This window comes from Stenella coeruleoalba (assembly GCF_951394435.1).
Source record: "Stenella coeruleoalba genome assembly, contig: scaffold_198, whole genome shotgun sequence".
Classification (NCBI taxonomy): domain Eukaryota; kingdom Metazoa; phylum Chordata; class Mammalia; order Artiodactyla; family Delphinidae; genus Stenella; species Stenella coeruleoalba.
This window is the reverse complement of record NW_027646281.1, coordinates 128,174-141,585: the sequence shown is the minus strand read 5'-3', so window position 1 is coordinate 141,585 and position 13,412 is coordinate 128,174. Positions and strand designations below refer to the sequence as shown.

Genomic DNA, 13,412 nt, shown 5'->3' with positions numbered 1-13,412 from the left:
AAATACCACAACTTCTTTATCCATTTTTCACTTTCTGTGATGTTGAACTTGTACTGTAAACGAGGTTCTTGTAAACAGAGCCGTTCCAAACTTTGGGGTGGCTGTGTCTTTTTGATTTTAATTTCCCTAAGTTATAGGACCGTAAGTGGAAGTGCCCTAGGTTCTGTTGCTTTGTTTTTTAGATGTTTCAGGAAACACCATACACTTCTCCCGAGTGTCTGTTGGCAATTTACATCCCGCCCATCAGCATAACAAGGCTCCCAGTTCTCCATGGCCTGTCCTGCCTTTCTGGATTTTACACTTTTTTCAGATGGCCCTTTTGACCGGGGGGAAGTGAGACTTCATTGTAGTGCAGATTTCCTTTGCAAGCTTGCTTGGTTGGCCAAAAAGGGCGTATGCGTTTTTTCCTGAATATATTCAGGAAAAAACGCATACGCCCTTTTTGGCCAAGTGCATCATTCTGGACGTTCTGCCTCTTTTCCTATGCTTTCAATGCAATTCCAGTCTACCTTCTGAAATCGGTTTCCTGCAATTCTGCCCCACCTTCAAGTCCTCTTGGCAGCCTTACTTCAGTCTATTTTTGGACGATAGCTGTCATTTATAACTCTGCAGGTTTGTGAATTACAGTGCCCCTGAGCTCCTTTCTTCAACTCGCTTTCTTTTGAGCTGGCCGCAACACCGCAGGATGGCTTCAGGCCCTAATCTGGTTCCGGTACGGCACACTGAGCCTTTGGTTATTTCCTCTTCCTGGTGGGAAATGAGAGTTAAATTTGCCCATCCAGACACCTCCAGCTAGCATCTCATTGGTTCTCGCTATTCCTGTTCATCTTCCGCAGAAATTGCAAACTGTGCCAAACAGGAGGTTAAAGGCGCTGACTCTCCAAGTGGGGAGAGTGTTAGTAAAGCGTCTGGAATGTTGCACCCGAGTACCAGGGTACGAAAACTGAGACATATTTGAACACGTCTCCCGATCACATGGTTGATCATACTCTGGGTTCCACATGCATGTTTTAGCTGAAGGAAGAATACCTAAAACCTGGGTAGTTGAAACCCGTGGAATGGGTACAATGCAATATGACTTCAAAGGGTCTTCATTTGCTCACCGAACCTCTCCAATCCTATCACTGCTGCGTTTATGCCCCTGTACACATGCTTGATTCTCTTTCGGAGACATAGCAATCCATAGGTTTTAAGATACTTACTAGTCAGGTACATTCTTAGGCGTTTAATATGCGGTGTTGAGTCCATTTCATTGAGCAAGGAGTAGCTCTTGTGTATTCCATATTTGGCTTAAGGAACTTTATCTGTGCTCATTTCAATCTCTGGTTTTATGCAGCAACCCAACTCACCTTTCCCCTTAAGCAAGCATAAGTTGGTTTTCTAAATTTGAGAACCTGTTCTGTTTTGGAATTCAGTTCCTGTGTAGCCAAGTTTACATTCCGTGTATTAGTGATATCTTATGATGTTTCTTTTTCTGTGTGCCTTATTTCAGTTAGAATCATCGTACCTGAATCTACTCATTATGCTGCTACGGGCCTGATGACATAGATTTCATTGCTGAGTGATACTGCATTGTACGTAAGTACCACAAGTTCTTTATCCATTTTTCACTTTCTGTGATATTGAACTTGTACGGTAAACGAGGTTCTTGTAAACGGAGGCGTCCGAAACTTTGGGGTGGCTGTGTCTTTTTGATTTTAATTTCCCTAAGCTATAGGACCATAAGTGGAAGTGCCCTAGGCTCTGTTGCTTTGTTTTTTAGATGTTTCAGGAAACACCATACACTTCTCCAGAGTGTCTGTTGGCAATTTACATCCCGCCCATCAGCATAACAAGGCTCCCAGTTCTCCATGGCCTGTCCTGCCTTTCTGGATTTTACACTTTTTTCAGATGGCCCTTTTGACCGGGGGGAAGTGAGACTTCATTGTAGTGCAGATTTCCTTTGCAAGCTTGCTTGGTTGGCCAAAAAGGGCGTATGCGTTTTTTCCTGAATATATTCAGGAAAAAACGCATACGCCCTTTTTGGCCAAGTGCATCATTGTGGACGTTCTGCCTCTTTTCCTATGCTTTCAATGCAATTCCAGTCTACCTCCTGAAATCGGTTTCCTGCAATTCTGCCCCGCTTTCAAGTCCTCTTGGCAGCCTTACTTCAGTCTATTTTTGGACGATAGCTGTCATTTATAACTCTGCAGGTTTGTGAATTACAGTGCCCCTGAGCTCCTTTCTTCAACTCGCTTTCTTTTGAGCTGGCCGCAACACCGCAGGATGGCTTCAGGCCCTAATCTGGTTCCGGCACGGCACGCTGAGCCTTTGGTTATTTCCTCTTCCTGGTGGGAAATGAGAGTTAAATTTGCCCGTCCAGACACCTCCAGCTAGCCTCTCATTGGTTCTTGCTATGCCTGTTCATCTTCTGCAGAAATTGCAAACTGGGCCAAACAGGAGGTTAAAGGCGCTGACTCTCCAAGTGGGGAGAGTGTTAGTAAAGCGTCTGGAATGTTGCACCCGAGTACCAGGGGAGGAAAACTGAGACATATTTGAACACGTCTCCCATTCACATGGTTGATCATACTTGAGTTCCACATGCATGTTTTAGCTGAAGGAAGAATACCTTAAACCTGGAGAGTTGAGACCCGTGTAATGGGTACCATGCAATATGACTTCAAAGGGTCTTCATTTGCTCACCGAACCTCTCCAATCCTATCACTGCTGTGTTTATGCCCCTGTACACATGCTTGATTCTCTTTCGGAGACATAGCAATCCATAGGTTTTAAGATACTTACTAGTCAGGTACATTCTTAGGCGTTTAATATGCGGTGTTGAGTCCATTTCGTTGAGCAAGGAGTAGCTCTTGTCTATTCTATATTTGGCTTAAGGAACTTTATCTGTGCTCATTTCAATCTCTGGTTTTATGCAGCACCCCAACTCACCTTTCCCCTTAAGCAAGCATAAGTTGGTTTTCTAAATTTGAGACCCTGTTCTGTTCTGTAATTCAGTTCCTGTGTAGCCAACTTTACATTCCGTGTATTACTGATATCTTATGATGTTTCTTTTTCTGTGTGACTTATTTCAGTTAGAATCATCATACCTGAATCCACTCATTGTGCTGCTAAGGGCCTGATGACATAGATTTCATTGTTGAGTGATATTGCTTTGTAAGTAAATACCACAACTTCTTTATCCATTTTTCACTTTCTGCGATGTTGAACTTGTACTGTAAACGAGGTTCTTGTAAACAGAGGCGTCCCAAACTTTGGGGTGGCTGTGTCTTTTTGATTTTAATTTCCCTAAGCTATAGGACCATAAGTGGCAGTGCCCTAGGCTCTGTTGCTTTGTTTTTTAGATGTTTCAGGAAACACCATACACTTCTCCCGAGTGTCTGTTGGCAATTTACATCCCGCCCATCAGCATAACAAGGCTCCCAGTTCTCCCTGGCCTGTCCTGCCTTTCTGGATTTTACACTTTTTTCAGATGGCCCTTTTGACCAGGGGGAAGTGAGACTTCATTGTAGTGCAGATTTCCTTTGCAAGCTTGCTTGGTTGGCCAAAAAGGGCGTATGCGTTTTTTCCTGAATATATTCAGGAAAAAACGCATACGCCCTTTTTGGCCAAGTGCATCATTGTGGACGTTCTGCCTCTTTTCCTATGCTTTCAATGCAATTCCAGTCTACCTCCTGAAATCGGTTTCCTGCAATTCTGCCCCGCTTTCAAGTCCTCTTGGCAGCCTTACTTCAGTCTATTTTTGGACGATAGCTGTCATTTATAACTCTGCAGGTTTGTGAATTACAGTGCCCCTGAGCTCCTTTCTTCAACTCGCTTTCTTGTGACCTGGCCGCAACACCGCAGGATGGCTTCAGGCCCTAATCTGGTTCCGGCCCGGCATGCTGAGCCTTTGGTTAATTCCTCTTCCTGGTGGGAAATGAGAGTTAAATTTGCCCATCCAGACACCTCCACCTAGTCTCTCATTGGTTCTCGCTATTCCTGTTCATCTTCCACAGAAATTGCAAACTGGGCCAAACAGGAAGTTAAAGGGCCTGACTCTCCAAGTGGGGAGAGTGTTAGTAAAGCGTCTGGAATGTTGCACCCGAGTACCAGCGTACGAAAACTGAGACATATTTGAACACGTCTACCGATCACATGGTTGATCATACTCTAGGTTCCACATGCATGTTTTAGCTGAAGGAAGAATACCTTAAAACTGGGTAGTTGAAACCCGTGGAATGGGTACCATGCAATATGACTTCAAAGGGTCTTCATTTGCTCACGAACCTCTCCAATCCTATCACTGCTGCGTTTATGCCCCTGTACACATGCTTGATTCTCTTTCGGAGACATAGCAATCCATAGGTTTTAAGATACTTACTAGTCAGGTACATTCTTAGGCGTTTAATATGGGGTGTTGAGTCCATTTCGTTGAGCAAGGAGTAGCTCTTGTCTATTCCATATTTGACTTAAGGAACTTTATCTGTGCTCATTTCAATCTCTGGTTTTATGCAGCACCCCAACTCACCTTTACCCTTAAGCAAGCATAAGTTGGTTTTCTAAATTTGAGACCCTGTTCTGTTCTGTAATTCAGTTCCTGTGTAGCCAAGTTTATATTCCGTGTATTACTGATATCTTATGATGTTTCTTTTTCTGTGTGACTTACTTCAGTTAGAATCATCATACCTGAATACACTCATTGTGCTGCTAAGGGCTTGATGACACAGATTTCATTGCTGAGTGATATTGCTTTGTAAGTAAATACCACAACTTCTTTATCCATTTTTCACTTTCTGCGATGTTGAACTTGTACTGTAAACGAGGTTCTTGTAAACAGAGCCGTCCCAAACTTTGGGGTGGCTGTGTCTTTTTGATTTTAATTTCCCTAAGCTATAGGACCATAAGTGGCAGTGCCCTAGGCTCTGTTGCTTTGTTTTTTAGATGTTTCAGGAAACACCATACACTTCTCCCGAGTGGTTGTTGGCAATTTACATCCCGCCCATCAGCATAACAAGGCTCCCAGTTGTCCATGGCCTGTCCTGCCTTTCTGGATTTTACACTTTTTTCAGATGGCCCTTTTGACCGGGGGGAAGTGAGACTTCATTGTAGTGCAGATTTCCTTTGCAAGCTTGCTTGGTTGGCCAAAAAGGGCGTATGCGTTTTTTCCTGAATATATTCAGGAAAAAACGCATACGCCCTTTTTGGCCAAGTGCATCATTGTGGACGTTCTGCCTCTTTTCCTATGCTTTCAATGCAATTCCAGTCTACCTCCTGAAATCGGTTTCCTGCAATTCTGCCCCGCTTTCAAGTCCTCTTGGCAGCCTTACTTCAGTCTATTTTTGGACGATAGCTGTCATTTATAACTCTGCAGGTTTGTGAATTACAGTGCCCCTGAGCTCCTTTCTTCAACTCACTTTCTTGTGACCTGGCCGCAACACCGCAGGATGGCTTCAGGCCCTAATCTGGTTCCGGCCCGGCATGCTGAGCCTTTGGTTAATTCCTCTTCCTGGTGGGAAATGAGAGTTAAATTTGCCCGTCCAGACACCTCCAGCTAGCCTCTCATTGGTTCTCGCTATTCCTGTTCATCTTCCGCAGAAATTGCAAACTGGGCCAAACAGGAGGTTAAAGGGACTGACTCTCCAAGTGGGGAGAGTGTTAGTAAAGCGTCTGGAATGTTGCACCCGAGTACCAGGGGAGGAAAACTGAGACATATTTGAACACATCTCCCGATCACATGGTTGATCATACTCTAGGTTCCACATGCATGTTTTAGCTGAAAGAAGAATAACTTAAACCTGGGTAGTTGAAACCCGTGGAATGGGTACCATGCAATATGACTTCAAAGGGTCTTCATTTGCTCACCGAACCTCTCCAATCCTATCACTGCTGCGTTTATGCCCCTGTACACATGCTTGATTCTCTTTCGGAGACATAGCAATCCATAGGTTTTAAGATACTTACTAGTCAGGTACATTCTTAGGCGTTTAATATGGGGTGTTGAGTCCATTTCGTTGAGCAAGGAGTAGCTCTTGTCTATTCCATATTTGGCTTAAGGAACTTTATCTGTGCTCATTTCAATCTGGTTTTATGCAGCACCCCATCTCACCTTTACCCTTAAGCAAGCATAAGTTGGTTTTCTAAATTTGAGACCCTGTTCTGTTCTGTAATTCAGTTCCTGTGTAGCCAAGTTTACATTCCGTGTATTACTGATATCTTTTTTTTTTTTTTTGCCGTAACTACCTTTATTGGTATCGCTTGTGTATCAGTTCATCAAAACCTTTGTTTCATATTTCTCGCCTTAATCCCCTGAAAGTTCCAGATGGGCAAAAATACTTTTAAATACGCAGCTGGCTTCTGTCTTATGTGCTTAATATTATACATTTGTTGCTTGTTTTGCACATGTCTATGGCTGCACTACTTGGAAGATGAAAGTCACATATAAAAATACAGACTAATCGAAACACAAAAGTCAGCCATTGTCTAGAATGTGGTTTACAATACAGAGCTTGCAGACAACACAGACTATATATATAAGTCATCTGTGTGAAAACAGAAAGTAGTGTCTCATACTGACTCCGGAGAAAGGTGCTGACACACAGGGAAACTCACTGATGATTCTCCTTTATGTTTATTAGATAGATCAATACCAAATTATTTCACATATATTATATTCAATATCTATATATATATATCTTGTAACCAAATTCTGGTTTAAAAGTCACAAACCAACATGTAAATACAAAATGTTAGGAAAGGTTTAACATACATAGGGGAAAACATGTCTTATGCCTCGCAAAGACTTTCTACAATCTAGCATAAAGGCAAATGTGGTTGAAAAAAAAGGAAATCCATATACAATTACAGAAAAACATTTAGTCAAGCCACCTAATATAAAATATTTCAGATATCATGTCCAAAAACGTCCACGTGTTGCAGAGGTCTCTACAAATCAATTAGAATGACGTCAACAAGATCTGCAAACCGAAGTCTTAGCAAGTAAACGTGACTCATGCTTTTCTCTCTGAGACAATGAGGCTTGACGTTCAGTTAAAGGCAGGTAAACACGACTATGAAGAAACCCTTCTTTACAACAGCTTAACGGTACCCATTTAGGGCAATACACCCGCTTTCCCAGCTATGTGTGCACGCAGTTTTCTGTGATAAAATGACTCAGTTACTTTAAAAAAGCATAAATGGCAAAACAAAATAACCAGAACTCCGCGAAGCTGGTAAAACCACAAAGACACTGAAATCCAGCAACTCCTGAGAGGCTGAGAGATCAAATGAATCATAAAATCTGGATGACTCTGATTTGGGGTTTAACTTTGGTTAAAACTGAAAAGTCTGAAAAGAACCAATGTTTTGGAAGAAGCAGTGTCACTTGTAAACATCCTGCCACCTAACTAAAAGGACGGCCTCTTCTTCTAGACCCACGACTTAATAAGACAGGAAGCTCTCAACACACAGCGCTGGAGAAGATGGATTCCACAAGTCAAACTTGAGTGAAACTGTTCTAATGCAATGTACCAAACACGCGTTTGTTCTTAGGAAAAATTACAAAACTAACAAATATTTTTCTCCAGAATTATAAAAGATAAAATCTATGAATCAGTACTGTTATGTGATTACAGAACAATAGCCAACTGAAAAAAAAAACAAAACACCAACCCACAGGCCGTCTACACCGTCCCCAATCCATTTCCTGCAGCCAGTACTTCCCACCTGCTCTGAGGACTGAGCCTTAGACACCGTTGACTGTATTTAAAGTTGAGTCAACAGTACTCTCTGTCTCTGGGGCAAAAGTAATGCAGCTCATTACTTACACACAACACTTGTTTCATTCTTCAGGACTTTCTTTGACGGGATTACTCAATGTTGGTTACTTTAAAGGTAACAAAAGGTGTCAGAAAAAAATGCCTTGGAATTCTTTTGCAATTCCACAAAGACACCTGGCAATCTGATACGTTCATTCCTCTCCCCATCACAATTTTTGTTTTTTAAAATTACAATTGACAACTCACGTAAGATGTAATTAATTTACTTAAAATAAGAGAGGGCTTTTCAATCAAGTATCCACGTTCCAAATAACTAAAACATTTAGTTAAATCTTTTAAATTAATCTTTTAATAAATCTTTAATTACTCGGTGCCAGTAATTAAGAGGTTGATTCCGTAAAATTCAAACTTGCACATAGGCGTGTCCCACTCAGAAAAGATTTCATACACTTAGCAACTTGTGCTTTTTGTCTCACCTTTTATAAGAAACACAGATTAATTTCAACTTCAGTTTTCCTTTCTGATGCAGACACGTGTACCTTGTGTAAGAAACGGTCTCCAGGCCACCTCCACGTGTAGACCTCAGCATTTCCTGAGAGTGTGAAGTCAACCCCTCCTCCAGGAGACTCTCGCCCTTTTGAGACATTCCCCCTTGCACCTTATGTTTGTCAGACTATGTTTACAGAAATCAGATGACTGGATGAAAACTCTACAGGACAGTCAAGGACAGACGAGAAGACGAGATGCAGAGCGGGAGCCCCTTCCTCCTCCAGTGCACCTGCTGCGGGCAGCCCTCCAGGAAGGCTTGGCCTCCTCCCCTGGACCACAGACTTACTTTTCTCTGTAATAAAGCAGGTAGTACTTCAGGGGATCTGGCAGAGGGAGGCTCAGGACCTTCTCACGCAGGAAGTTCACCGGGGGCTCGGGCTTGGTGTCCGGCGGGGTTGTCACCTCTTCTTCTTGCCGCTCGTCTTCCAGGTCTCCGCAGCTGGTGTCATCAGAGGGGTTGGAGAGCCGACTGGCAAACACCTCTTTGTCCAAAAAGACAATCGTTTCCATTCGGCGGCGGCGAACTCTCCTCCGTTTAAACCTGGGAGTGTTCTTCAGTCCGTTCCCGTTTTTGTTCACAGCTTCCTGGTGGATGACCTTCTTAATGGTGCCCCGGATGGCAATGCGCGCCAGGTCCTGGAGGCTGCGAACCGCCAGGGGTGTGGACAAGTCGTGATTCTCCTGACTCCGACTGGCAGGGCTGGACGAGTGGAGCAAAAGACACAGCCAGAATCTTTTTGGTTTCCCAGGCGGAAGGACCCGTCCGAGTTATCTTAGTCAACTTCTCTTCCAGCGGCATGACCAGGACGCCCCCGACTTTGAGGAGGCTCTTCATGTACCCCTCGTGCTGCTTCTGCACGCCTGCCCCGCAGTACACCCGGTCATACTGAGAGCAGCCTGGAGAGATCTCCAGGCAATTGTCGGTGACGAAGGAGGGCTCGCAGAAGTCAAACTTGTCGAAGCTGTCACTCGTCCTGATGAAAAAGTCCAGCTTCTGCTTCGCATACTCTGTCACATCTGAATGGAGTTCCACCCCGTGGTTCACACCAAAAGGACCGAGGATGAGCCCCACCATGGAGCTGAGGTAGCCGGTGCCGCTGCCCAGGTTCAGGAAGGAAAGGCCAGGCTGCAGGTCCAGGGCCTCCATCACCTCCGAATAGATGCACGGAGCAGAGAGGTGGATGTTCCCGTGCTTCCATGCCAGGTCCTTGTACGCGTTCTCCTTAAACTCCTCGAGGTAATAGTCGGCGCGGTCAACAGCTCGGAAGGCCTGCTCCACCAGCTCGGAGCAGATGTACTGCGCCGCCTTCAGATGGTCTATCAGCTCTTCGTTGTCTTCACCAGCACTCACCGCGCCTCCCATCTTCGGGACCGCGCTTACAGAAAGCTGCCGCTGGAGAGACCTCGGGAACCCCCGGAACGCTGGAGGGCGGACCCCCGGGGAGGGGGGAGGGGCGACGGGAGACGCCTGGGACGCGGAGGGGTGTTTATGCTTGGGGGTGGGGAACGAGAGGACAGCGGAAGAGGACAGGAAGACGGGGAGAGGAGAATGCGGCCCTGGGGGAGGGTCCGGGAGCCCGGGACCACGGGAAGGGGAGGGGTGGAGAGGAGGGAGAGAGGGGGAGGGGGCCGAGGGGCCGCACCGCCCCCATACCCCGCTGCAGGCCGGGCCGAGGGCGGCGGCGGCGGCGGCGGCGGCTCAGTACCTCCTGGCTCGGCGGGCCCGCGGAATCGGCCGCTGGGCCGCACCTGCAGCTCTTCCGGCGCCCCTCGCCAGTCCGCCTCCCACTACGCAGCCCCGACCTCCGCCCTACTGATATCTTATGATGTTTCTTTTTCTGTGTGACTTATTTCAGTTAGAATCATCATACCTGAATCCACTCATTGTGCTGCTAAGGGCCTGATGACACAGATTTCATTGCTGAGTGATATTGCTTTGTAAGTAAATACCACAACTTTTTTATCCATTTTGCACTTTCTGCGATGTTGAACTTGTACTGTAAACGAGGTTCTTGTAAACAGAGCCGTTCCAAACTTTGGGGTGGCTGTGTCTTTTTGATTTTAAATTCCCTAAGCTATAGGACCATAAGTGGAAGTGCCCTAGGCTCTGTTGCTTTGTTTTTTAGATGTTTCAGGAAACACCATACACTTCTCCCGAGTGGTTGTTGGCAATTTACATCCCGCCCTTCAGCATAACAAGGCTCCCAGTTCTCCATGGCCTGTCCTGCCTTTCTGGATTTTACACTTTTTTCAGATGGCCCTTTTGACCGGGGGGAAGTGAGACTTCATTGTAGTGCAGATTTCCTTTGCAAGCTTGCTTGGTTGGCCAAAAAGGGCGTATGCGTTTTTTCCTGAATATATTCAGGAAAAAACGCATACGCCCTTTTTGGCCAAGTGCATCATTGTGGACGTTCTGCCTCTTTTCCTATGCTTTCAATGCAATTCCAGTCTACCTCCTGAAATCGGTTTCCTGCAATTCTGCCCTGCTTTCAAGTCCTCTTGGCAGCCTTACTTCAGTCTATTTTTGGACGATAGCTGTCATTTATAACTCTGCAGGTTTGTGAATTACAGTGCCCCTGAGCTCCTTTCTTCAACTCGCTTTCTTGTGACCTGGCTGCAACACCGCAGGATGGCTTCAGGCCCTAATCTGGTTCCGGCACGGCACGCTGAGCCTTTGGTTATTTCCTCTTCCTGGTGGGAAATGAGAGTTAAATTTGCCCGTCCAGACACCTCCAGCTAGTCTCTCATTGGTTCTCGCTATTCCTGTTCATCTTCCGCAGGAATTGCAAACTGGGCCAAACAGGAGGTTAAAGGCGTTGACTCTCCAAGTGGGGAGAGTGTTAGTAAAGCGTCTGGAATGTTGCACCCGAGTACCAGGGGAGGAAAACTGAGACATATTTGAACACGTCTCCCGTTCACATGGTTGATCATACTTGGGTTCCACATGCATGTTTTAGCTGAAGGAAGAATACCTTAAACCTGGAGAGTTAAGACCCGTGTAATGGGTACCATGCAATATGACTTCAAAGGGTCTTCATTTGCTCACCGAACCTCTCCAATCCTATCACTGCTGCGTTTATGCCCCTGTACACATGCTTGATTCTCTTTCGGAGACATAGCAATCCATAGGTTTTAAGATACTTACTAGTCAGGTACATTCTTAGGCGTTTAATATGGGGTGTTGAGTCCATTTCGTTGAGCAAGGAGTAGCTCTTGTCTATTCCATATTTGGCTTAAGGAACTTTATCTGTGCTCATTTCAATCTCTGGTTTTATGCAGCACCCCAACTCACCTTTCCCCTTAAGCAAGCATAAGTTGGTTTTCTAAATTTGAGACCCTGTTCTGTTCTGTAATTCAGTTCCTGTGTAGCCAAGTTTACATTCCGTGTATTACTGATATCTTATGATGTTTCTTTTTCTGTGTGACTTATTTCAGTTAGAATCATCATACCTGAATCCACTCATTGTGCTGCTAAGGGCCTGATGACACAGATTTCATTGCTGAGTGATATTGCTTTGTAAGTAAATACCACAACTTCTTTATCCATTTTTCACTTTCTGTGATGTTGAACTTGTACTGTAAACGAGGTTCTTGTAAACAGAGCCGTTCCAAACTTTGGGGTGGCTGTGTCTTTTTGATTTTAATTTCCCTAAGTTATAGGACCGTAAGTGGAAGTGCCCTAGGTTCTGTTGCTTTGTTTTTTAGATGTTTCAGGAAACACCATACACTTCTCCAGAGTGTCTGTTGGCAATTTACATCCCGCCCATCAGCATAACAAGGCTCCCAGTTCTCCATGGCCTGTCCTGCCTTTCTGGATTTTACACTTTTTTCAGATGGCCCTTTTGACCGGGGGGAAGTGAGACTTCATTGTAGTGCAGATTTCCTTTGCAAGCTTGCTTGGTTGGCCAAAAAGGGCGTATGCGTTTTTTCCTGAATATATTCAGGAAAAAACGCATACGCCCTTTTTGGCCAAGTGCATCATTCTGGACGTTCTGCCTCTTTTCCTATGCTTTCAATGCAATTCCAGTCTACCTCCTGAAATCGGTTTCCTGCAATTCTGCCCCACCTTCAAGTCCTCTTGGCAGCCTTACTTCAGTCTATTTTTGGACGATAGCTGTCATTTATAACTCTGCAGGTTTGTGAATTACAGTGCCCCTGAGCTCCTTTCTTCAACTCGCTTTCTTTTGAGCTGGCCGCAACACCGCAGGATGGCTTCAGGCCCTAATCTGGTTCCGGTACGGCACACTGAGCCTTTGGTTATTTCCTCTTCCTGGTGGGAAATGAGAGTTAAATTTGCCCATCCAGACACCTCCAGCTAGCATCTCATTGGTTCTCGCTATTCCTGTTCATCTTCCGCAGAAATTGCAAACTGTGCCAAACAGGAGGTTAAAGGCGCTGACTCTCCAAGTGGGGAGAGTGTTAGTAAAGCGTCTGGAATGTTGCACCCGAGTACCAGGGTACGAAAACTGAGACATATTTGAACACGTCTCCCGATCACATGGTTGATCATACTCTGGGTTCCACATGCATGTTTTAGCTGAAGGAAGAATACCTAAAACCTGGGTAGTTGAAACCCGTGGAATGGGTACAATGCAATATGACTTCAAAGGGTCTTCATTTGCTCACCGAACCTCTCCAATCCTATCACTGCTGCGTTTATGCCCCTGTACACATGCTTGATTCTCTTTCGGAGACATAGCAATCCATAGGTTTTAAGATACTTACTAGTCAGGTACATTCTTAGGCGTTTAATATGCGGTGTTGAGTCCATTTCATTGAGCAAGGAGTAGCTCTTGTGTATTCCATATTTGGCTTAAGGAACTTTATCTGTGCTCATTTCAATCTCTGGTTTTATGCAGCAACCCAACTCACCTTTCCCCTTAAGCAAGCATAAGTTGGTTTTCTAAATTTGAGAACCTGTTCTGTTTTGGAATTCAGTTCCTGTGTAGCCAAGTTTACATTCCGTGTATTAGTGATATCTTATGATGTTTCTTTTTTTGTGTGCCTTATTTCAGTTAGAATCATCGTACCTGAATCTACTCATTATGCTGCTACGGGCCTGATGACATAGATTTCATTGCTGAGTGATACTGCATTGTACGTAAGTAC

At 44.9% G+C, this 13,412-nt stretch overlaps 1 protein-coding gene across 1 annotated transcript; it reads right to left on the bottom strand.

Moving 5' to 3' along the window:
* Positions 1-8,408: 8,408 nt before the first annotated feature.
* On the bottom strand, positions 8,409-9,666 carry LOC307181210 (protein-L-isoaspartate O-methyltransferase domain-containing protein 2-like; the record flags this gene model as incomplete). The annotated part of the gene is made up of 1 exon (XM_079946613.1): positions 8,409-9,666. The coding sequence occupies one exon, from the start codon at positions 9,664-9,666 to the stop codon at positions 8,905-8,907; it is 762 nt and encodes a 253-aa protein (XP_079802739.1). The 3' UTR covers positions 8,409-8,904.
* Between the last annotated feature and the right edge of the window lie 3,746 nt (positions 9,667-13,412).